Below are 22,728 nucleotides of genomic sequence, written 5' to 3'. Positions count from 1 at the left end.
ATTTTTTTAAGTTAATCTTTGATGTTCTGTTAAAAGTGATGTCTGTTTTCAAAGAAGGTATGTATGTAACTTCACTGATTTTAGTTGGAGTCCATCAAGCATATATATTGGATTCTTCACATTAAGTATCTGCAAGACATCCTTGTTGATTCCGCTTTAAAAAACTGACTCTGTTTTAAACTTTTAATCCATTTTCTTCTAACAACAATGAACTCTTTCTATTGTGATACATTTTTAATCTGGCTCTTAGAAAAAGTGTGTCTAACACTAAAAGACACCTACCACTGTGCTACTAAAAGATATAATGCGCAATTTTCTTGCGGGATAATTAATCATAATTGAGATATACAACATATACTAAATAAAACATTTTGGTGAATAGAACTTTATACCAATACAAGACAATCCATATGGTTTCATTTCTGTCTGAGTATCTGCTACTAGTCAGTAAGCATATTCACTCCCCTCCCAAGCTAAATGCTCTCATATTAAATGACTGTACCTTTCATGCATATAGTTGACTCCAAGTAACAACTGTATAAACCATTCTACTACTTGACTTTGAGTGAATATCTTCCCAGAATCTTTGTATTCTTGAATTTTAAAGTCTAGATCTCCACCCTGAAAAATATCACAACATATTTGTATATTTACAGCAAGTTTTTAAAATGCCATCTCCTTCATCAAAGTACAGGACTCCACTTTCTTAGACCTTTCAGGCTCCTTACCACGTAGTCTGTAAAATTAATGCACGCATGTGAATTCGGAACTCTCCCATCACCAAAAGCATACACAACTGAGAATCAAAGTGAGATCAAGAAGTCTGGCTCCATAGGGAAAGCAGGTCAATTTTCTCTTAATGTTACTCAATATCATCAAAGTTTTCAACTCTTCTTACTTCATGTCACCCAACTTTAGATGTGTGCATCCAAGCTGGTCACCCCAAACCCCCTTTATAGTTAACACAAAGGAACACGCACCCGTAGAGTGCAGTTGTGTACCTTAGGAAGGGATGGATCATGTTGTAGAAATGCTGTTTCTCTGCAAAGACTTATGGTGAGAACCTACATTGACTGGTTAATATATAGATAACTAAATAAGTGAAATCTATCTGCCCCAATCAGTCTGAATAAGTTAATAAATTTGAGAAAAACTTTTCCACTCCAGTGAAACACTCAACAGTCAAGAGACACACCGATTTAATATGTTAAAATAACCATGTCAGCATCAAAGAAACCATGTTGCTCTCTTAAGAATTAAAACACAGTCTTTAATTATGATACTTTGCCCCTCTTTCAAACTCACTTTTTCCAGAAACAAAGCAGATTTAAAGCTTCAAGAATATGTAGCATGTGTTATTGTAAATACCTCATTAAAATTACAACTGATCTTGAATTAATAGTGGAAACGGAACAATATGACACACAGTAGGGAGTGACAATAAACAAACAAAAAAAAAATTCAGAAAAAGACTACTTGAAAACTGTAAGCCAGATGTTTGGAAAAATCAATTGTACAACAACATGATGAAAGTGGATTTTGAGGAGACTTACAGGAAAGCTGTTCTTTTTGCTAAAAAATTAGACAGATGGTTGTCAGCTGATTGTTTATCCAGTTTATAAAATGAATGGATTTTGTCTACAAGAATGCACTCACATTAGTGGTAAGCAATGTGTTGAGGTAACTAACCCCAGAGCAAAGGGACTGTGAGCCTCATTATATTCTAATGACTAATTACCTTACATCAGGACAGCTTATTCACCATAAATCATTACTTTTACATTATATATTCTGCATAAAATCAGAAGTTTTGTGTGCCACATACAAGAACATAGTTTAGCCTGTATGACTGTACCAGTACTGTCATTTCCCATCATCAACCCCTTTGATCCTTTGCATTGCTGACCCTCAACATTTTATGATCTCTTCAGCATTTCTCATTTTTCTGTTCCCAACACCAAAGTGCTTCATACTGCTGCTACAAAATAAGCAGGTTCTGCCCTTGCAGATTCATGCATTTATGTCCCACGCCTTTCACATGAATTTACAGTAATTTCTATAGCCCCTGAGGTTCTAAGTTACTAAAAGTTTACTAAAAGTTACTAAGTTTGCTAAAAGAAAGCAAAAGTATTTTGTCATATAGCAAAGACGCGTGCCCCTGACAATGTCTTGCAATTTTTTAACTGAAATGTCTGAATAATCTCATTCCCTGTGGAAGGGAATATGGCTTCAACTCTCCATCTGCCTCCCTGCTGCAGCCCAGAGAGAAGCTCTTCTGGGAACTTGGAGCTCTCAGCAGCTGCTTCCCCTTTGCAACTCCAAATGTTCAACAGCTTCCCCCATGGTTGCTTGCAGCAAAGCAGAGAAAAGAAAGAAAAATGCTGGGAACTCTGCTGCATGGCAACTAGATGGACTGTGTCTCAGATTACTCACACACCTTGAAAATAATGACTTACCTTTTCCAGACGATGCCCCAGACCATCCACACCCAACTGTAACAATGGCCCAAGACTGAGGGGGTGCTGAAACACGTGTCAACTGGCTACTGGCCACAAGGGACTATGTACTATTCAGGTGAGGATAAAAGAAGTGCAGTAGGCTCCAGTCAGTGCTTCTCCCTGTCCCAATGCAGCCCCTCTCACAAGAACACATTACAATGAAAAATGCAAAGAAAATCAGTGCAGGACCTCCAGAGTTAGGGTAGTGAATATTCTGAAGTTGAGGGACAATTCCTTCAAAAGGTCGAAGGAGAACAAAACAGTTCACTAATGCACTACATGTGCCCTCACATAACTGCACGGTTTTTTACCTTCAAATAGAGAAGAATGGTCTCAATGTCCTACAATATATTTAACCTTAATTTTGTGTCTGAAAAAAGGAAAACAAAAACACATTATAAAAGATTCGCTGAAATACTGCTGTTGTGAAACTCTGAAATAATTTGTTAACTCAATTTGCACTTTGGAAGGTCAGCATAATGAACTTCATAAGGAATTCAACAATTTAGCAATTAGTGTACGTATGGAGTTTCCAAGCTGCAGTTTCTATTTAAATATCCAGAGTATCAAACACACCACTAACTTATTTGAAAAAGCTTAGCATCTAGAGCTGATAACGTGAACAAGCATTGATTGCTTTAGTTATTCTTTTTGCTAAGATTTCCTTAGCATATGTGTACTCACATCACAGCTGAGACCACAGTGAAGAGGTATAAATAATTGTCCAGGGAAAAGCACAACCAGTTCTGATTTACAATATATTAAAATGATGCAACTTTTAAAGTAATTACTTTGTAAAAACTGTATTTTATTGAAGTCCAATTTATACTACAAAATTAAATCCAAGGTTCATTAAGACATTTTTGTTTGAAATCTGACTTAGCTAACAATATTTATATTACCCATAAGATTTTGATTTGGGGAAACTGTCAAAGAAGCTCAACAAGAAGATCAAAATAGAACGCATATACCTCTTCTCTATAATTTTGAGTGAATTCAGTTATAATAAAAGATGTCAAGCTGAGCAATGCAGATCAATGTTGTCTTTTTTTTTTCTTTCACAGGACAAGTATAGCATGGGGCAGCTGCATTGGAGGTTCACTCTATGCTACTCATGCAAGAATGAAGAAATTACCCTGGCTAATGAGTAAGTCACAGTACTCTGGAGAAAGCGAGTAAGGCTCAGAGGGCAGTTCTGTTTCCATGCCAACTTAATGTCTGTTCTTTGTTTTGAGTCTGCCCAAGAGTACCAATTACTGCCAATCTGGTAATTATTCTATGCACGAGAAACTGAATGCACTAGACTTCCAAACAACATCATGTAGCAAAACATTTTTCTCATTCTCAATTTATGCATGGTTTAACCAGGCATCTTTTAGGTCAAAAGACCCAAATCCCACCACATACAAAGGCAGGTTATAGGTAAGCAAATACAAAAGTATACCTCCTGAAAATACTCCCACTAAAATAGGAAAGAAACTTCATAGCACTGTTCACAGCTTTGCTTTATACCTTCCTTGCCTGAACACTTGATGAAATATATTGTAATTGCTTAAATGCAATCGTATCACACGTGTCCTTTTCGAAAAAGTCAGAAGCACATCCTATTGTACCAAATATCATTCTGACCTGACCCAGCAGACTCAAAACTGAAGAGATTCAGTGCATAGCCAGTGAATCTATTTCCCCCTCCTTCATTTGACTTGCTCTAATACAGTCTCATGTGTTTGAGTATATGATTCCCAGATCCTAGGGTAACTCAGTACCAAAATGTTTCCATGCAGGGTAGTTTATATTGCGTGAATAAAAACCCAAATCTCCAAGGAGTGATGGTTGTGACTACTCTAGTGATTGCTATCATGCTCTTTTTTATTCACCTATAACTTTATTCTGCATGAACAACAAAAAAAAAAAAAAAAAAGAAAAGAGAGGAAAATCAGTGGACAAAAGCCATATAATGCTGCTGAAATAGGCTCCTTTATTCCTACATGTTCAACTTATCTGGTGTTGGGCCACTTTGTACCGTCGGTAGAGAGGAAATGATGAGTATATGGGAATAGCTGGACAGTTAGAATAATCCTTCAGCTCTGAGCTCTGGATTTCCTCAAAGAGTTGGCAATACTCTCAAGCCTCAGCTGTCAGACATTCAGGGAATGACACAAAGAGCTTCTGCATGGGTGTTAAAATAATATGTAAACAAATATTCAGATTGCATCACAGAATTGAACATTTCAGATTTAAATTTTAAAAATCCCAGCAATAAACAGGCATCTTACTGTCATCAAACAAAGCTTCTAAGGAAGAAATAACTGTCAGGAACCTTACTTGTTTCATTATTCTCACCAAAGCCAAGTTCTTGAAGAAATGTGATTAGTTAAGACTGATTTGTGAACAGGCAATCCAGTAGCATAAAGATCATTAGCTTCCAAAGCATTTCAGCATGTCTAGCAGAGCACAACTGAAGAGTTTGCTTCACAGTTTCATAAAAGATCACTTCATGTATGACAGACTTATTTTTTTTGAAGAGCACATCTATATTTAATACAAAGTAGGCACTTGTTTTACATAAACTCCTAAAAAGCTAGCTTAAATATGTTTAAATTCTTATTTTAAAGCCTTAAGACAGATTTCAGCAACATGTTTTTACACCAAATACTGGAGTTAAAAAATTAATAGTAACAATACTGTAATACATCCTGGTTTAATATTTGTTTTATCCACTACACTCTGGTCTTTGACTTACACTATTTTTCATTTCATAAAGCCAATGTTGCTACCAATCTCATCATGCATGTGATCAAGCTTAGGTTTCTTGTAATCACCACAAATGACAAGTGAGTTTTCCCTTCCTCATTTATATCACATTTCATACCATGCCCCAAACTCCCAGTCTCATCCTCTTACCTATAAGTAGTACACGTGGTACAACCTTTCTGAGTTCTCCCACAGATGTGTAATGTATCTGATTTAGGTCTTCCTTGTAATACTGATTATAACACACAAAATGAATACCTATTTGCTCTTCTCTGGTTTGTTTTTCTATGAGCTAGGAGTCTCACCTCAGTGCCTAACACTGCTTATCTGAAATACACCTAACAAGTAGCAGGTGATACCATAAGTAACAAATAAAGCCTAAAATTCAAACTAAAACATTTTTTTAAATGGCTTCTTAGAAGACCGTACCTTAATTGCCAGATTTTGTCAAATTTTTGAGTCTCACCTCACAATATTCAGTGATGATGCAGAAACTATCTCGCTCCACAAAGCTTGCATAAAATTTGACAATGGCTGGATAGTCTAATTTGGAGAGTAGTTGTGCTTCCAGATTTGCTTCAACTGTTTCATTAGGCTTTAGGTCTCCAACAGAGATTTCCTTTAGGACCTTTCTAGAGGAAAAAAGAAATATTTATATTAATAAAACCAGAAAAATACGAAACCATGTACTGTTCAAAATCCCATCATAATTTCTTCAAGTGCAAAACAATAACATCAACAAAATCCCTGGCAATACGAGATGATGAGGCAAATATGGGTAAACAAAGAGAATGCATTACAAATCAAGTAAATATGCCAGTCATCATAGAGATTAAGCAACATATTAAAAATACTGTTTTGAAATATTTCTCCCACTAATTCCCTACTGCACAGTTTTCTTTATGACATGTTTTCATTGCTATGGATTACTGCACAATAATAAACATAAATAAAAAATCAAATCTAAGTGATTTCAAACCCACTCAGAGCATATGTTCAAGACTCATATATGAAATAATGAGTAGCAAGAAACTTCTTTTGCAGCTTCTGTCAAAGTCTCTTCATGGAGGTATGAAAAAAATCACACAGAATATTATTTTTGTGACTGTTTTCACGGTGATAAACTCAGGATGGCAATTTTTTTTCTAAAGATCAGCCTATTCACCTGAATATCTAAGCGAAAAGCGCAAACCTGGATTTGTGGCTGAAATCTATTTATACTGTTTCAGTATTTAACGTTTGTTTAGGTAAGCCCTAAATCCCCTGGAGAAGGCTGTAAAAATCTAGGGATTTTTCATATTTTTCAACTTTAAGATATGAATGTGCCACAGGAAAATTTGTAGTTCAGACTTGGCTCTATACAGAACCTGGAGTAGAGCAGTTTACTGCCAACTTGACTTGGGAAAAACCCCTCAGTGCAGGACACTGTGAGAACGCATATTTTGCTGTGATCTTCCTGATAAAATGTTTAAAAATGTCCACAGAACAGCCCCCATTCCCATTTACTTTACCAGTTGCTGAGGAATGGATTACTGGACTTTGTCTGAAGGCAACGTTGGAGACTATCAGAAAATATCATGTTTTTTTTACTGAAACAAAGTGATGAATTTCCAAAAACTTTTGAATACGTGAAAGGTAAGTTTCACTGAAGGGAAGTCTTCACAGTGCTTTTAGAAATTTCCCTATTTAATAGTACATGGTTGGAAAGTCACTGTAGTTAAACATGACAGCAATAAAACTACAGTAACTCACTTGACTTAAGGGAAAAAAAAAATGCTGTATTTCTTCATAAGAAAATCTCTTCCTAAATCTGAACAATCAGTTTCTGACTAACAATGCATGAATTTTTACATAAACTTGCCTAATCCCCGTTTGGAAGTGTAATGAAAAAACATGCCCTTTGATTTGTTTGCATCTCCACAGACAAGCTTCATTCTATGCAGACAGACAACATCTATGCAATCTTCTCATCTTAGCTGACATGGGAACATTACCCCTTCCTTCATATAAATTGTGTCACAGAACTGACAAACTAAATGAGTCCTTGTTAAACACCACTTAATACAAGTTTCTTGTGTACCCAAGAGAGCAATAAAAGCCTGATGTGCTGATGTGTAGGAATAGCTTGTCATCTTAGTCACTCAGTGATTTTGATGCTGTCATCAGCTGTCAGACAAGATGACAGGTGTTTTTTTATTTAAATTAATTCTCCAAAGAAGAAATCAAGAAAATACTTTTTGTAAATAAGGTATTAGTTTTCTGCTACATAATTCTAATTCATATCTACAGCTGGAAGACATTTTTATCTAGAAAGAAAGTTTCTGTCATGCAATCAAGATTAAGTATATCTGCACTGGCATATGTGTGTAATGTTTCTGTATGTAGGAAGGTTTGATTTTAGTGCATTTAATATGAAGAACATAACAACACTTCATGCTTTCTGCAAAGCTTTTGATAATATTTTAGCAAATACACTTCAAAATTTAAATTTACTATTATAAATTAATACAGAATACAGACACATATACAGATAATAGAGCTGTTTAGGTTGGAAATAACCTTTAAGAACATCGAGTCCAACCACAAACCTCACACTGCCAATCCACCACTAAACCATGTCCCTAGAGATAAAATAAAATGTCAGTGAACATACAATTAGAAAACTTTATTATAGAAATGTTAGCAGATATATTAAATACAGAACAACAGCCTTTGGATTTTAAATGTGTGGAAAAAAACATAGCCTTGCAATTCAATAATGTAAACACACTTGGAACTTCATCTTGAACTGACCACAACTGAAAGAGTCTTGTAGTGAATGCATTTGCATCTTAGGAGTAAAAAACTATGTACATCCATACTGAAGGAAGCTGATTCTGGCACAGGTAACAAAATTCATCCCTTCAGAGTGAGAAAATAGCACAAGAGATAAACCCACTTCCCAAATCACACAAAGCAGCAGCCCAGCCTCCACAGTGCCCATGCCTCAGCCGCCTCACAGACGTTCTCTGCGAGCACCTTCTCTGGGAACATCTACTTTCATCAGCAAACCCTTGGTGGCTTGTATTGTCACGCTTTGAAAAGCAGCCATGCCAGCACACCTGGTCTGAAAGCGTGCTAACAGGGAGCAAATGGGGCTAAACAGAACAAGCATCAAACACTTAAAGCAAGAGAAAAACAAACATGAAGGTGGAATCCTTCAGAATAGGGACACACAGTGGGAATCCCTTTTTCAGCTTTACTAGTGACTGACAATGCACCACAGCAGTGTTTATCTCAGTCTATTTGCACTGATCTAAAATCAAATGTTTTACAACCCATCTGGTATTTGTTTACATCGATGACATACTTTATTATTATATGATTTTGTTTATTGGATCGGATGCAATTCTGAAAAGACAGCATTTCCCAGTTTATTGAGTAAACTGTAACATGAATTATTGACTAGGTATATTTGCTTGCTGATAAGAAAGTACAAGAAATATAACTCTTAATGTCATTAATAAATAGGTCTGATAATATACTACAGAGAAGATGTGATCTAGGAATATATGATCAAAATTTGAAGTTTATAACTAAACATAAACTTCATTTTACACAGGTAGTTGTTCAGTTAATTGCAGTTAATTATAATTTCATTTAATTTATTATTTCTGAGTTGCCAATGTGGAGAATTGTGACATCACCCATAACTGTGTACTGTATTTCTATCCATGCTGGTACTTGCAGGGCTACCTCTTCACCCTGGTAACTCCTCAGAACAAGGACCAGGTGCAATGCTGTAAAAATGCATCACCTCTCACTGGGCCTGTAGCATAAACAATAAAATTAAAGGAGTGCCTGTCTAATCAATGATGACTTCAATTCTACTTATCATAGAGTAAACAGAGAAGGTATAGTGCTACAAATGGGGACCAAAATGAAGAAGAGGCAACACCCTTCACACAAAAGGTCTGCACGGTAAGCTCCACAGTACTGAAACTGTTTGGGAAATTTAGTAACAAAGACACCACCTGCCTACAGACAAGATGAAGTCACCCATCATTACTGCTTCTCAGTCAGCTGCTTTCTAGAATATCACACAGTTGATGATATTTGCATGTTACGGACAACAGTGTAGTTCTAAAATAATAATTTTAGATTTCTTTTTATAACTTCCACACTGAAATATTATACTATTAGAATCTATTTTTTGATACATAGTCATGCTTATACCCAGCTGAAACTCTCCTTTCTGTACAGTTTACATCTTGATATTACAGGATTCGTCTGATTTGACGTTCCACTGTGCACATGGGATATTCCTTATATAAAGTAACTAGCCTGCTGTCAGGTGCTATAATTTCCTCTCGTTTCCTTTCAGACCTCTCATGTTTGCACTTTTGCACATCCAGCTTTTATTTAGAATTAAGATACTTTACTGATTTTAAATATCACCCTATTTACTGGAATCTACTTAAGTTGGCCTTCTAGTTCCACCGTAATTTTCAGCTGATCCTTACCCATCATACATACAGCTATTCTGTTACTGGTAACTTAATCAGATTTCTCTCCCTGGTGTCAGGGACTGGCTTTCCCGCAGTTTACAGCTTAGCAAGAAAAATTCAAATAATCATTCTTTATAGTTTACCCGTCATATTTGGAACACCAGTATCTGCGTGCTCAGACAGTTTAAAGACATACATCTATCTGTTTGAGAAAGAAGAAGCTGGTGAAACCGTGAAATACAAAAAGTCACGGTACACAAATCAGTCCTATCGAGAAGAATACTTGGTTTTAGCTGAGGAAAGAAACACTCAAAGTAAATTAACAGCACTTGATTTCTGCGGGAAAATCAAGATTACCACACTTCCAGTGAAAAGCAAATGATGAGTGCTGTTTGGTATTCCTCCTTACATATATATGTTTACTCATTAACCAAAACATTTCAAACCTAAGTATTACTACATAACTTCTAAAATCAAATCTTGGATTCCTTTTATCATTCCCTTGCCCACTATGGATTTATTAGTAAAGCACAAACCCATTTAAATCCTAAGTATTTCTTAGGATTAATCAAATGCTTCTTCTGTCATCCCCCTGAACATTACTGATTTACTAGTGAAGCCATAACATTGGTCAACAACTCCAAAACAGCCTATTCACGTCATTCATGAATATTCATAAACATTGAGAACTAATCCCTGAGTTAACCACTAAGAATTCAATCACTATATGAGCACTGTAATATATGTAGATGGATTAAATATAATTTCATTTTCTGAATAAGCACTTTAACTAATTTAACCATGCTTAAATATCTTTGAATGGTAATGAGATTTCTTAAATTTGCAGGTGAAATGGATGATTCACTTTTCCATCATCAAGTCACAATTACAGCACTTACAAATATTTTTCAAGATGCCAAATTTTCAAATGCTCTAACATATGCACTAACACTGAACAGGCCGGGTCATGATGAAAACAGTTTACGGTTATTTGAAAATTAACAGTTCCTAATTAGTATCCCAAAGAAATGTAGAATATATTTTCTGGAACATGAAAGACAATACTGCTGAAATAAGTTAGCTTCAAGGAATACAGCTTATATAATTTTCTTCTGCACTTAGCAAAGTCTCATATATACAAAAGAGCATACTTTTAATTATTTTTGGTCAACCATGTGACAATGTTGGAAAAAAAATCTTAGGGTTGCCATCTACATCGATTAAAAGTAACAGAATAAAAGTGAACATTTATTAACAAAGGATGAATTTGCATCCAAAGACACATTTTTGAAAACTAAATATTTTTTTTCTAGAAAAAAATGAAAAAATAAAATGTAAATAAATTTATAGTCTATTCATATGTTTCAGTTCTAAATCACATACTAAGAGACTGTGATTGAACTGAAGAAATTTGTATCTAAACAGGAGAATTATTAAAAATTATTATGAGGTACTGACTAAATACCTGTGAATATACTTATTTTTAGCAATACTTTATTTTTACATGTTGCATTATCACCATCTACTGTTCATTCAACCTTTTTTCTACAGTTTAGCTTTGTTCAAGAATGTAATTAAGTCTCATGCTGCCACTAATGTAAGTGTAACTTTAGAGAGAAATCTGACAAGGACTAAATAATTTGTTTGTTTTCTTTATCTTTGAAGACTTACTTCCATCAAACATCAAATCATCTAAACCAGGCATTTCTCCATTGCGATTTCATTACCCATACTTGATACACTTCACTATTCACTACCCTCTTCTAATTAATGCTCCCTTACAAAAAAAAAAAAAAAAAGGAGACACCATTACAGAACTAAAGATTGGATGCAGCATTTTGTTTTCAACCATTTTAATATAATTAAATGTCTCACAATTGCCATGTTGTAATTCTTCTTGCAGCCTTGGGCTACAGCATCTGCCAAAAACAATTTTCCTTCTGTTGGAATTAGTTTGAATTTTTAAATTAGTTGTAATTGGAAATTTTGTAGAGAAGCCTGCATATCAACTGATCTATATTCATCAGTTCACAGAAAACAGATTATTTTGAATAACGGGAGTTATGAAAGGAAACTAGACATACTAATAGTCACCACTGCAAGAATGCATTCCATAGAAATTCAACTAAAACATTTCCTAATGTAAAATTTAATTGGCTCTTTTGTGAATTTAAATATATTTGCAAGCAGAATTACGTTCCTTTCAATGTTGCAAGGATATTTATGTCAACTGTATTGTCCCTTCAGTGGAACTAATTCCCATAAGTAATATAAATACTAACTGCTGCAACTTTAATGAGAAAATTCACTTTTCCTACATGTCTCTTTCTATCAGTCATCTCCTTCAATGTTTATTTCTGATATGCATTCAAGTACCTATAGTACTTGAGGGGAGGGAAGAAAAAGATAAAAGCACAGTTTATAGCTTTAAAAAAGCATGTTGCTAAATAGTCTACAATCAAAGGCAAAGGGAATCAAGCAATGCTGAGGAAATAACTTCATATATAACATCCACTGTTAGATAAAAATCTTTTAATACATTTTAGCCCTCCCGAGTATGATACTGTGATCTTAACAATCAGTGAAACATGTGCAATTCAGAAATGAAGCAACTAACCAGCAATATTGAAAAGTTATTTTAGAACACATGAAGGACACATCATTGATGCTAAGAGAAACAGTGAACTAGGAATTATATTTGCTAATACATCACATAAGTATAACCCAAAGAACATAGAAAAAAAATAGGGAAAAATTCACTGACTGTCCAGCAAATACACAATTCCCCTCACTGCATCTGTTTTCTCATTACAATTTACTGAATGCAACAAAGAACTGGAGGCTCACTCTGCATGGAAGAAGTTACATCATCCTTGATGCTGACAAAAGAAAACACCTTGCCATCAAGGTTAACTTGTGAGAAGATACAGTACACAGACATATTCAAATATTTCAATAACATATGGTATCTTTGAGGTAGGTGGCCACAATTCAACCCAAAGTAATAATAGTGCACCTCTCCATTTCCTTATTAAAGCTAGCTTACAAATGCATAAAAACTAAACATCAGTTTCAACAAAATGAATGAGACAGAAGTGATCTCAAGGCATTTGCTTAATTACAAAATCATTAAATTCTTTCTCTGCCATTCACCTCAAAGAAAGGTAATTCACCAATAATGCCTTAAGCACATCTCTCCACAGAAATGAAAGTGCAACTTGTAAACAATTTTCGAAACAATGAACTCAACCATCAGCACCACTCACTGCCTGCACATCAGATCAGAATATGTTGAGTGCTGCAGCACTGAGCTCCCCGGAGCTCAGCTCTGTGAGGAATGAGATTTATCGTAAACTCAAGTGATATTTCCTTTAAGGCACTCTGCCTCCCACTCACATATATTAAATTCCTAGTTAGAATTCACCCCAGACAAACGGACAAATCCCAATGAAAATGAAAAAGTAGGCTACTCAGTCAAAAAAAAGTATACTAGAAGGAGAGCAGTTAAAAAAAAAAAAAAAAACAAGAAAAAAGAGAAAAGAAAACCCAATAACAATACAACCAAAGTTCATAAAGATGACTAAGCAGATGTAAAACTGATATCAGACATTGCTGCAGAGGATTTCACAGACATCCGTGTTACACAAGCTGAGCAAAGGGTCTCGACATGTTCCAATAATCACCTTTTGATTTCAAAGAAGCCACAGAATGTCAGGTTTTATGCTTTTGGTAATGAGGGAACTGGAAATTTTAACAAAGTAATTGCCTGTGCAAAGGACTACAGCATGGCTGTGGCTTTAAATTGCCAAATCCATCCCCAGCATGGGCAGGATAAAATCTTGTATCTGTGCTCCAGTGCCAAGCTACCCTGCAGCCCCCACTGAAGGTTCATCTAGCACAAAAAATGTCCAGACTTTCTTACCCTGAGCTCTAAATAAATCATCTCGGGGTGAGATAGTCCATTTCTTGGACTCCTATGTTTTGCAATGATAAATTCTGCTGTGCTACCAATTTTAGCAGAACATCCCTATGCAAAGATGCAGGTGTGTGTATGTTTCTGTAGCTTTGTGGTAGCTGTGTAAAAGCATAGCTTTACTGGAGAGAGGAATGCAGAACTGTTGTAGGCTCTAACAGCAGCTCCTGCCTTCTGCACCCATGTTGTACTTCGGCACTGTCACAGTCCCACTGCAAGGCAGGACTGCAGGTCCTTCACTCCAGGGTCTGAAAGCCTGGAGGAGCTCTACTGTGCAATGCTGGGCCGCAGGAAAAGCTGGGCACTGACAGTGATGCAGGAGGTAGGGACTAGAGATCTGCTTTGGTTGAATCTGGGGTTATCAAACTTGTCTCTGAACCAGTATCGGTCTGCACTAGAAATTATCTGAAACAATTGTGGCCAGATCTAGAACTGCCTGCTAATCTTGAAACAAAAGATTTACAGTTTCACTCCCTGGCAACCTCCATTTGCAGGTGTGCTCTTAAAATCAGACACAAGTGCATCAGCCACTGTTACAGAGGTTTCAGCAAGGACTTGGACACTTAGTTCTAAGTCTTGACTCCCATAGCATTGCTCACAGAATATGAAAGTCGTGCTTGGCCACTCAAGTGGAAAGCTCATGAAGGCTAATTCCTCAAACTACTTTAGCTAAATCCACAAGGCCTCTCTGTCAGTGTTATTATTGTCTCTTATTTGGGGCCAAGCATGACTGTAACACCTCAGCAGCCATGGTAGCTCTGCTGACGCACAGCAGCTGACCCTACACGAAGCAGCACAGGACATGTGACTGAAGCGAGCAAGGGATGGTTTGCTAAGAAAAGCTTATTTAAAAATTAGCAGCAATCAAAGAAGGTCCTACAGGAAACGCACCTTTGATTAGTTTTCAAGGAGATCATGAATATCTATTTACAAATCTAAGATGTCCTGATGGATTCCAGTTTTAATTTCTAGTTTTTGTTATTAAATGAGGGAGAAGAAAAAAGGAAAGCAGTACAATTAGATGAACATGCACATGACAAACTGGCAGTAATTTTCTACTGTTTTAATCAATTCAGTAGCAAATGACCATTCCCTTGGAATACCTTCAGAGAAGCAAACAGGCAGCAAACACAAGAATTTGACAACACAGCAATCTGCTGATTGTTGCTTGGATATTCATAAGTTACAAATCCCTTCCACCTTTAGATTTTATTTCATTTGTTATAAGAAGTCATAAATAATTGAAAGTCACATGATGAATTATTCAGCTAAGTGCACAGTTTCCAAGGACTCATAGCATGAGTCTGGATTAACGCTCTAATGCAAGTCAGATGCAGAAGTTGAGCTGACACCCCACAGTTACCACACAGTAGAGCAGTCCAGGGAGTTTGGCACTTGTCAGCGTGTGCTTTCCACCACAGGGACACGTAAATACCTTGTGAATATTTATGAACGAGAAGTCCCTATTGCCTACTGTGTACTTCAGCTGCTTGCCCATACAAGGTTATGAATTAGCAGAACTTAACCCAGAGCTTCCCTTGGCACAATTGATTAGGACATTCATTATCTCTAAGTGATGGCACTGTCCTTCAAGATTACTGCTGAACTTAAATCTCTTTAAGATTTAACCACAATTACCTGTAAGAATTAGCTAATAAGATACTCAGGGGGACTCGGATAGAAGCGCCTGCAGGGACTACTGTTTGTTGTAAAAATGCTGCTACAATCCTGCTACTTTCTCTACACAAATCAAGTAACCTAACTATTTTGTGTAGGTCTAGGTCCATTATGTTTAGAAACAAATAAATATCAAATAATACACAAACCAAGGCATCCTGGGTAAACTGGAACTAAGCAGCTTGCTTTTGTACAGATGTGTCTCTTGTATTTAACCGAATTTAGGGTCTAAGATGATATAAATTCTGACTATAGTTTCTTCCAAAATTGGGGAAAATTGATAATCTCTCTCCTGTGTAGATTGTCTAGTACTTGAGAAACTTCATTCACAGTGAAGATCCTCCCAGGTTCTGGCCCTTCTTTTTTGAGGGCATTGATTTTGGTCTCTACTCTGCTGTCTGTTTTCAAGTTGCAGGGTCTTCTGAGATATTTAACCCTCTGTCATATTCTATGAGAATCATCCCAACAGGATCAAAAGCTCTTGTAGAAGATGTTCAGTGGAAGGAATAACCTACTACACAAACATGGAAGACAGAAGTCATGTTCCCTAGCCATAAATCTGAAATGAAAAACTTACACTTTTCTTTTTAGGAAATTGTCATGAAACTTGGAAAAGTTATTAATCACATCTACACTAAGCAGATACCTCAAAATGAGGTAATTGCAATCCTTAAGTCTAACAGCCAGTCGGAAATAACCCCAAGGTGGCACCATCTCAATCCAGAATACTAATCACTGGTTTGGTTTTCTCCCTCTCTACCATGGATAATATTGAATCATAGAATATCCTAAGCTGGAAGGGACCCACAAGGGTCATCTTGTGCAACTCCTGGCTCTTGACAGAATAGCCCCGAGAATCACACCATGTATCTGAGAGCATTGTCCAAATAGTTCTTGAACTCTGGTAGGCTTGGTGCTATGACCACTTCCCTAGGGAACCTCTTCCAGTGTTCAACCACCCTCTGAGGGAAGAACCTTTTCCTAATATCCAATCCAAACCCCCATGACACAGTTTCATGGCATTCCCTTGGGTCCTGTCACTGGTCACCACAGCAAAGAGATCAGTGTCTGCCCCTCTGCTTCCCCTCATAAAAAATTTGTAGACTGCAATGAGTTCTCCCCTCAGTCTCCTCTTCTCCAGGTTGAACAAACCAAGTGACCACAGCAACTCCTCATACAACTCCCCCTCCTGACCCTTCACCATCTTCATGGCCCTAAAAATACTTGGAAATATACCTTGGAAAAACACAAACACAATCAATACAACCAGAAAACCTATTGTTCACTAAACTTACACAGGATCAGAAACTAAGCAAGCACATTTGAGAATATACAAGGACTTGCAACCATTATTTTTTTAGGAAAACAGAGTTCCTCAACACAAGATGTGTTGTATGACTAGGGATTTTCTTGGCTTAGACAGTCGGGAAGTCAGTAATCCCATCCATACACAGAACTGGAGATAAGCATGAAGCAGGCATGTACTTCTTAGAGAGGTGGGCATTGCTGGCCTGAGTAGCTCTGAGCTATATGTGAAGTAAGTCTGTTAACTTGAGGCATGACCAAAAAAATCAATCCTCTCTCCCTTCCAGATGAAGCAACTCGCTCACTACAGGTACGATCCTAGAGGGGCAGCAAAGTACAAGGCATGACCCAAAACTATTTCTCGAATCATGCAAAAGCTTTGCTGAGCATATATGAAATTACATGATAACCATTGTTAGTCTCTGCCTTAGCTTATTCTGTAGACGTTGCACTAATGGAAAACTGAAAAGATATCCCTGAATGGCTTCTGTACCAATATCCAAGATGTCACCTATCTTGGGAATTTGTTTCCTTATTATTTATTCCCATTCTTATTATTTCTTCCTATTCACAGTGCTTTAGACTAGAGCAATTTTCAGGAAACTATCTTTGGCTGAGTTCACACTGTACATAATATTTGTCTCAACACGTTCTAGATCATCACCAAAACAATAAAAATAGACTTCTAATTCTGCTGAGGTCACAACTGCATTGTTTGGGGTTTGTTCTGTCAAAATGCCTAAAGAGCTGTATTAAGCACTTGCTCTTTTTAAACAGTAAGAGCATAGCCACCTAAATTTTCATTCAAAAGTATATATATAACAGAAGCAGTAAATATACAGTTCCATAACAGATTATTTTCTGATTTGAAAGTAGTATTGAGAATGTGATTTCCAGCATATTTTACCACCTAAACCCACTATTTATAAATAGAAGAAAGAGACTACACTCCAGCTCATTATGCTACCTGCGTTTTCAAGTTCACCTGCGACAGTATTTGTGCCATCTATTGGCACAGACGTGATGGAAAGTTGAGGGGATCCGCTCGCCATCCTACTTTCGAGACGCCGAAGGAATGAACTGTGATACGCGAGCACCACCTAGTGATCCTTGGCTGAACTAGAGCACCACATCAGCAATTGGGCTTGTAAATACTGTTGTATTTGTATTGTACTGGGGTCACAAAAAGAGACTGATTAAAAAAAAAAAAAAAAGGCACTTGATATTCGGTCTCTGCCCCGAAGGAAGCAGAGGACAAACTCAGACTCATCCCTAAAAAAACAGAGACATGAAATGCTGCAGGCAGTGAATGTTTGCTCAAGACAATCACTTAAAATTCTTAAGAAAAAAATATAGAAATAGCTAGTTAAAGGATAAGAGCATATTCCTTGGTTTTGAGGTTTGGCAGCTTGTGCTGTAGCAGCAAATGTGCGAAGACCCACATTTCACTATGCTGTTAATATTCTAAGAATGCGTGCAAGTAACAGCTGATTTCTGAAGCATTAAAAAGAAAAACATCATGTTCATGAAGATAGATAAGCATTGGACGAAAGGCAAATGCCCAGCACATCAGTAAGTGTTCCATAAAAAAAACAACTTCAAGAACTGAGTTCATTTATAAATTAAAAAGACCTCAAAAATAAACTATACAATCATACTATACACACATATATTATGTATTGACATAATTATGAAATGATAACTTATAAAACTTTAAGCCTTTAGCAAACAGTTTTGTTACAAAGAAGAAGAGCAACCTTGTGAAAATGAGTATGTACCTTTGCCCTGCTTTTTGTCAGGACAGTGATAAAATTTACCTTGGTTCTATGTAAATGCAGTTAATCTTACATTAGCAACCTGTCCAAGCTATGACACTGAGAAATAGGTACGTTACATATATTTTTACTAGTTTTATTATTTTTTAACAAAGCTTCAGAGGGGTACATCAATATGGAGATAAGGGTCTGACTTTTTTTATCTATTTCCACTCTTGCCATGCACAAGAGGGCTTAGATAAACTATATTAAACAAAACCAGATTGAGTTGGAATGTTGAGTCAGCATAAAATCTGCTTTTACCTCATATCCTCACTAAAGTTAAACAGTTAAGGCTGTAGTGTAACACCAAACTGAGACATGAGACACAAAGAAAAACATCCACAGTGCAAGAAATATGTTGCAAAATTTTTATTTAAAGCATGTGAAGGCTTTACTTACAATTCTTCTCCTTGTTTTGCTTTTCTGTCAGAAACCAAATACACACTTCCAAAGCTCCCATTGCCAAGTTTCCTCTGAATAGTGTATCTTCTTGCAATCACTCCATCTCGGCAAGCAGAATTAAATCTGGCAACAGCGACATGCTTAGCAGTTTCTTGAAATTTCAGCATTTCTCAGTGTAGCAAAAACTACACAAATTTCTCTAGAATGTAGTTTTCAAATCCCTTTACTCTTCTATGGATGTTCACAGAAATCACTTGAAACAGAAAAAAAATTGATTTGTCAATGTATTACTCTTACTAAACTTTTCATTTAATTCTATGGCAGCGCTTATAGTGCTTAGCTGGCACCAAACCACAAATTAAGTAGAATTGCTAGCTGTTAAGCTCTGGGTAGCAGACTTGATAACCAAACTACAGATACTGTAGATGTGACACAGTCTCCCTCTAAAACAACCTTAAATTAACTCACTGAACTGATAACATAGCGGAAATGACATGCAGGTGCTTATTGAAAAGCTCAGGTGCTTTTTGCAATGACAACTACAGCTGTATTTCACCTGACAATTCCCCTAGATATGGCAACTCTTCCTCAACATCTGTCTTTATAACACCACAGTAGCTGACACCAAAAATATCTGTGTTCCAGGATAAAAGTTTCAAGATTTTTGTATATACTGAAGCATAACCTCCACCCATGATTTGAGTTCTCTCCCATCAACAACTCCTAAGCTGTTTTATCTGTTCTTTCACTTATCTGTCAGATTTCACCATCTGCTTCAGCGCTGACCTCACAGCTCTCTGTGATTCAGTGATATCTTCTGCAAATTAGAGTTTTGTGGCTACGTGCAAGCCTAGAGACTTTCAGTATAACCCAATCCTTCCAAAAGTTCTTAATTTCTCCTCTGCCGTGTCCTTTCGTGACCCACCTTTCTAACAATCTAGCTTTGGTTTGGAGTTCTTGTCTAATTGAAGTCCCAATTCCACAAACAGAGGGACTGCAAAGGCAAACCTCTAATGTGTCTATGGTTTTCAATAACTGAACTTTGTTTACTCAACCTTCCTCATTGCAGATGATAAAGGGTAGGTGTTTCACTGCATATAATAAACAATATTGCTTTCATTACCTTGTCTTTATATAATGCTACCTGAGTCATTTATGCCTGAGGATCCTTTGGAACAAATAAAGATATTGCAAGACCAGTGCTAATACTACTATCTGTCAGCACTGCCTGAGCTGCAATGCAGCATGGCCACGCTAGGTTTGTTCACCATTTCATTTTAAGGTGAAGGCAAGTGCATAAAAATGCACCTTTTTTGTTATTGTTTTGGAAGAACAAAGACAAACTGTTTAATTTTAAAAGTTACATAACTTTAGGTTCCAAGTCATTGGCTTCTCTTCCAAACAAATGCAGAGCCTAAATTAAGATTACAAATTTGCATCTTGCAGCAACAAACTCTGAGTGTGTGTGTGTGTGTGTGTGTGTGTGTATATGTGCAAGAACCTATTTTAATGCCCATCTGCTGACCTGCTGTCACACTGTGCCCAAAAGCCTGACATTGCACTGTCACTATGCTATGAAACAGATAAACTTCAGTTACTACAAGACATATTAATATTGCAAATCCTGTATGTTTTTTGAACTAAAGCACTCCTAATATTTTTTCTTTATTCTCTTTCAGATAGCAACACTGACAAAAATTTTGAAATGCACATGCTAAAGAAAGAATGTCAGCTTTCTCTGAAATCTGTCTGAAGAAACATAAATGGGTCACACTGAGGTGTGGAGAAGGAGAGGGCAGGAAGATGAACTCCATAAAATAGTACACTGCCAATTCTAGAAAGTTTACATAATATTTTCATTTACTATTTTCCTAGTTGCTGTTTTATGCATGCCTTCATAAATGCCTTTTGAAATAACTACACTTAGAAAAAGTGCTGAGCTATCTATACCTATTTTTCAAGAGAACAGACACTTGGCACAGCTCACCTTCAAATTTTCATACTTCCTTGGACCCTAGGAATATATCACAATCCTTTACACCACAATATCACACTTAAGATCAAGTAGCCCATTGAATGTAACTTCTGTGCTTTCTTATAATGCCTCTCACCACCTACTCTATGCTTCAATTCCCCTCTCTATATAATAATAGTAACTTTGTGAAATGTTTTGATATCTACTGCTGAACAGTGTTATAAGGCAGGAGACAGTGATTGCCATTGGGACATCACAGGCAGATTTTAATGGCACAGAAAGGTGGATTGAAAGAAATACCCTGTATGAGTCAATAGACTGACTCAACCATAAGACTGACTGATACTTCAAGAAGTGCATGTACCAGTAGCCTCTCCTACCTCACTCAAACCTTTAGCCCAACTTTCCTTGTAGTTCCCACCAGTGTCCATCTTCTCCCACTGAGCAGGTATTTCCCAAGCAGCAGCATCAATTGTTCCATTAAAGTTCAGAACAACTAAAGATAACTCAAAAAAATCAACTCCTCAGCTCCCTTTTCCTCAAAAATCCCAGTATACCCTATTCAGTAACACTGGTAAACAGTTTATGTTCTAAATTTTGTCCCATCCTCCCACCACCACCAAGTCCCATCCCAGAGTCTGGCAGACTGCTGATGCCAACCAAAATAATGCAACGACGTTTTCTGGATCACTTTTTTAAAAAAATACTTTCTTCCTTGGCTAGAGTTAGATCTTCCTTTTTGAGCTGTAAGCTAAAGGAAAGTTGTTGTTTAGGGTTTCATAGTTTCACCTACACATGCTAAGCACAAAGCACCTCAACTTCTTCCCTTTCTTAGTTTATTTAAGAAAGATTAACCTCCTGGTTTCTTTAGCAACAGCTAACATACTCTGACACTTTCTGCTTCCAAGATAAACCCTTCTTTGCCAATCAAGGCCATTTTCCAGTTCTATCAGGTTTTCTTTTTATTCCATAAGAACCACTGTGCTACATCAACATTTACCACCTCCCACCACCTGCAGCACAAATTCCAGAGTTTTTATATTTAAGCTCTAAATAGTCTCAGTACTTACTACTTTGATTTTTTTTTTCCTGCCAGTGACTTCACTGGCCCACTCCTTTAAATGTTTTGGAAAATAAAAAAAACCGAGATTTTCCTTGTTTTTTCTTTCGTTAAAAAAAAAAAACAAACCCAAACCCAAACAAAAACACTTCTTAATGCTGACTCCATTATTATTATTTTCAGCAACATCTTTATAAACTTACCCAAGCCTAAAGTAACACAATCTCATTTGGCTCAGGTTTTTTACTGAGAGTTTTTTATCCAGAGAAAGGATAATTAAGATTTTATTAGCAGTGCCGGTAGCAAAGGAGCTTGAGGGTGATGGTAAAACAAGGTCAAATGTACTCGACTATCAAAGAAGATATTTAGTATCTGACGCACATTCGGGAAGCCGAGATTCCCTAGGATAACCTGAGAGACGCTACTGCCTTGTTAAAAAACCGTGTGAGACTCAGAACGCACGTTCCGAGGGTCGCCCGGCTCCCCTCACACAGAGGGGCGACGGCGGCGTGCCCTCACTCCATCCCCTTTCCTCACCCCTCTGGGACAGGTGGGACTGCTCGGGACCCACGAGCAGCTATCCCACCTTCCCACCGCTTCCTGCCGACTCAGCGCCCGGCCCCGACGGCTGGGACTACGATCCCTCTGGGTCCTCCGACTCCTTTCGGGCCGGCGCGGGGCAGGCAGAGCGCCGGAGAGGCAGAGCAGCCCCGCCGCGCCACTCTCCCGGCGCGGAGCGCGGTGTTTGCGGCTCCGTCGCTAGGAGACGGCGCGCACGCG

At 37.2% G+C, this 22,728-nt stretch overlaps 1 protein-coding gene across 3 annotated transcripts in view; it reads right to left on the bottom strand.

The window, feature by feature from the left end:
- Window positions 1–22,721, bottom strand: part of NEK11 (NIMA related kinase 11) — an 85,453-nt gene extending 62,732 nt beyond the window's left edge. For 2 of the 3 annotated variants that reach the window (XM_027659405.1, XM_027659406.1), the window contains exons 1-4: window positions 22,377–22,721; window positions 18,911–19,166; window positions 5,719–5,884; window positions 503–621 (exon numbers count right to left, since the gene is read on the bottom strand). In XM_027659405.1, the coding sequence (XP_027515206.1) occupies window positions 503–621; window positions 5,719–5,884; window positions 18,911–19,080 (455 nt within the window). In that variant the 5' untranslated portion in view covers window positions 19,081–19,166; window positions 22,377–22,721. Of the gene's footprint in view, window positions 1–502; window positions 622–2,456; window positions 3,000–5,718; window positions 5,885–18,910; window positions 19,167–22,376 lie in introns of those variants that run through there. The other variant, XM_027659407.1, reaches the window with a different exon arrangement.
- Window positions 22,722–22,728: the final 7 nt, after the last annotated feature.

Source organism: Corapipo altera, unplaced genomic scaffold (assembly GCF_003945725.1).
Source record: "Corapipo altera isolate COAL_440 unplaced genomic scaffold, ASM394572v1 44b, whole genome shotgun sequence".
Lineage (NCBI taxonomy): Eukaryota > Metazoa > Chordata > Aves > Passeriformes > Pipridae > Corapipo > Corapipo altera.
The sequence above is the reverse complement of the archived record's forward strand: the minus strand, read 5'-3'. Positions and strand labels throughout refer to the sequence as shown.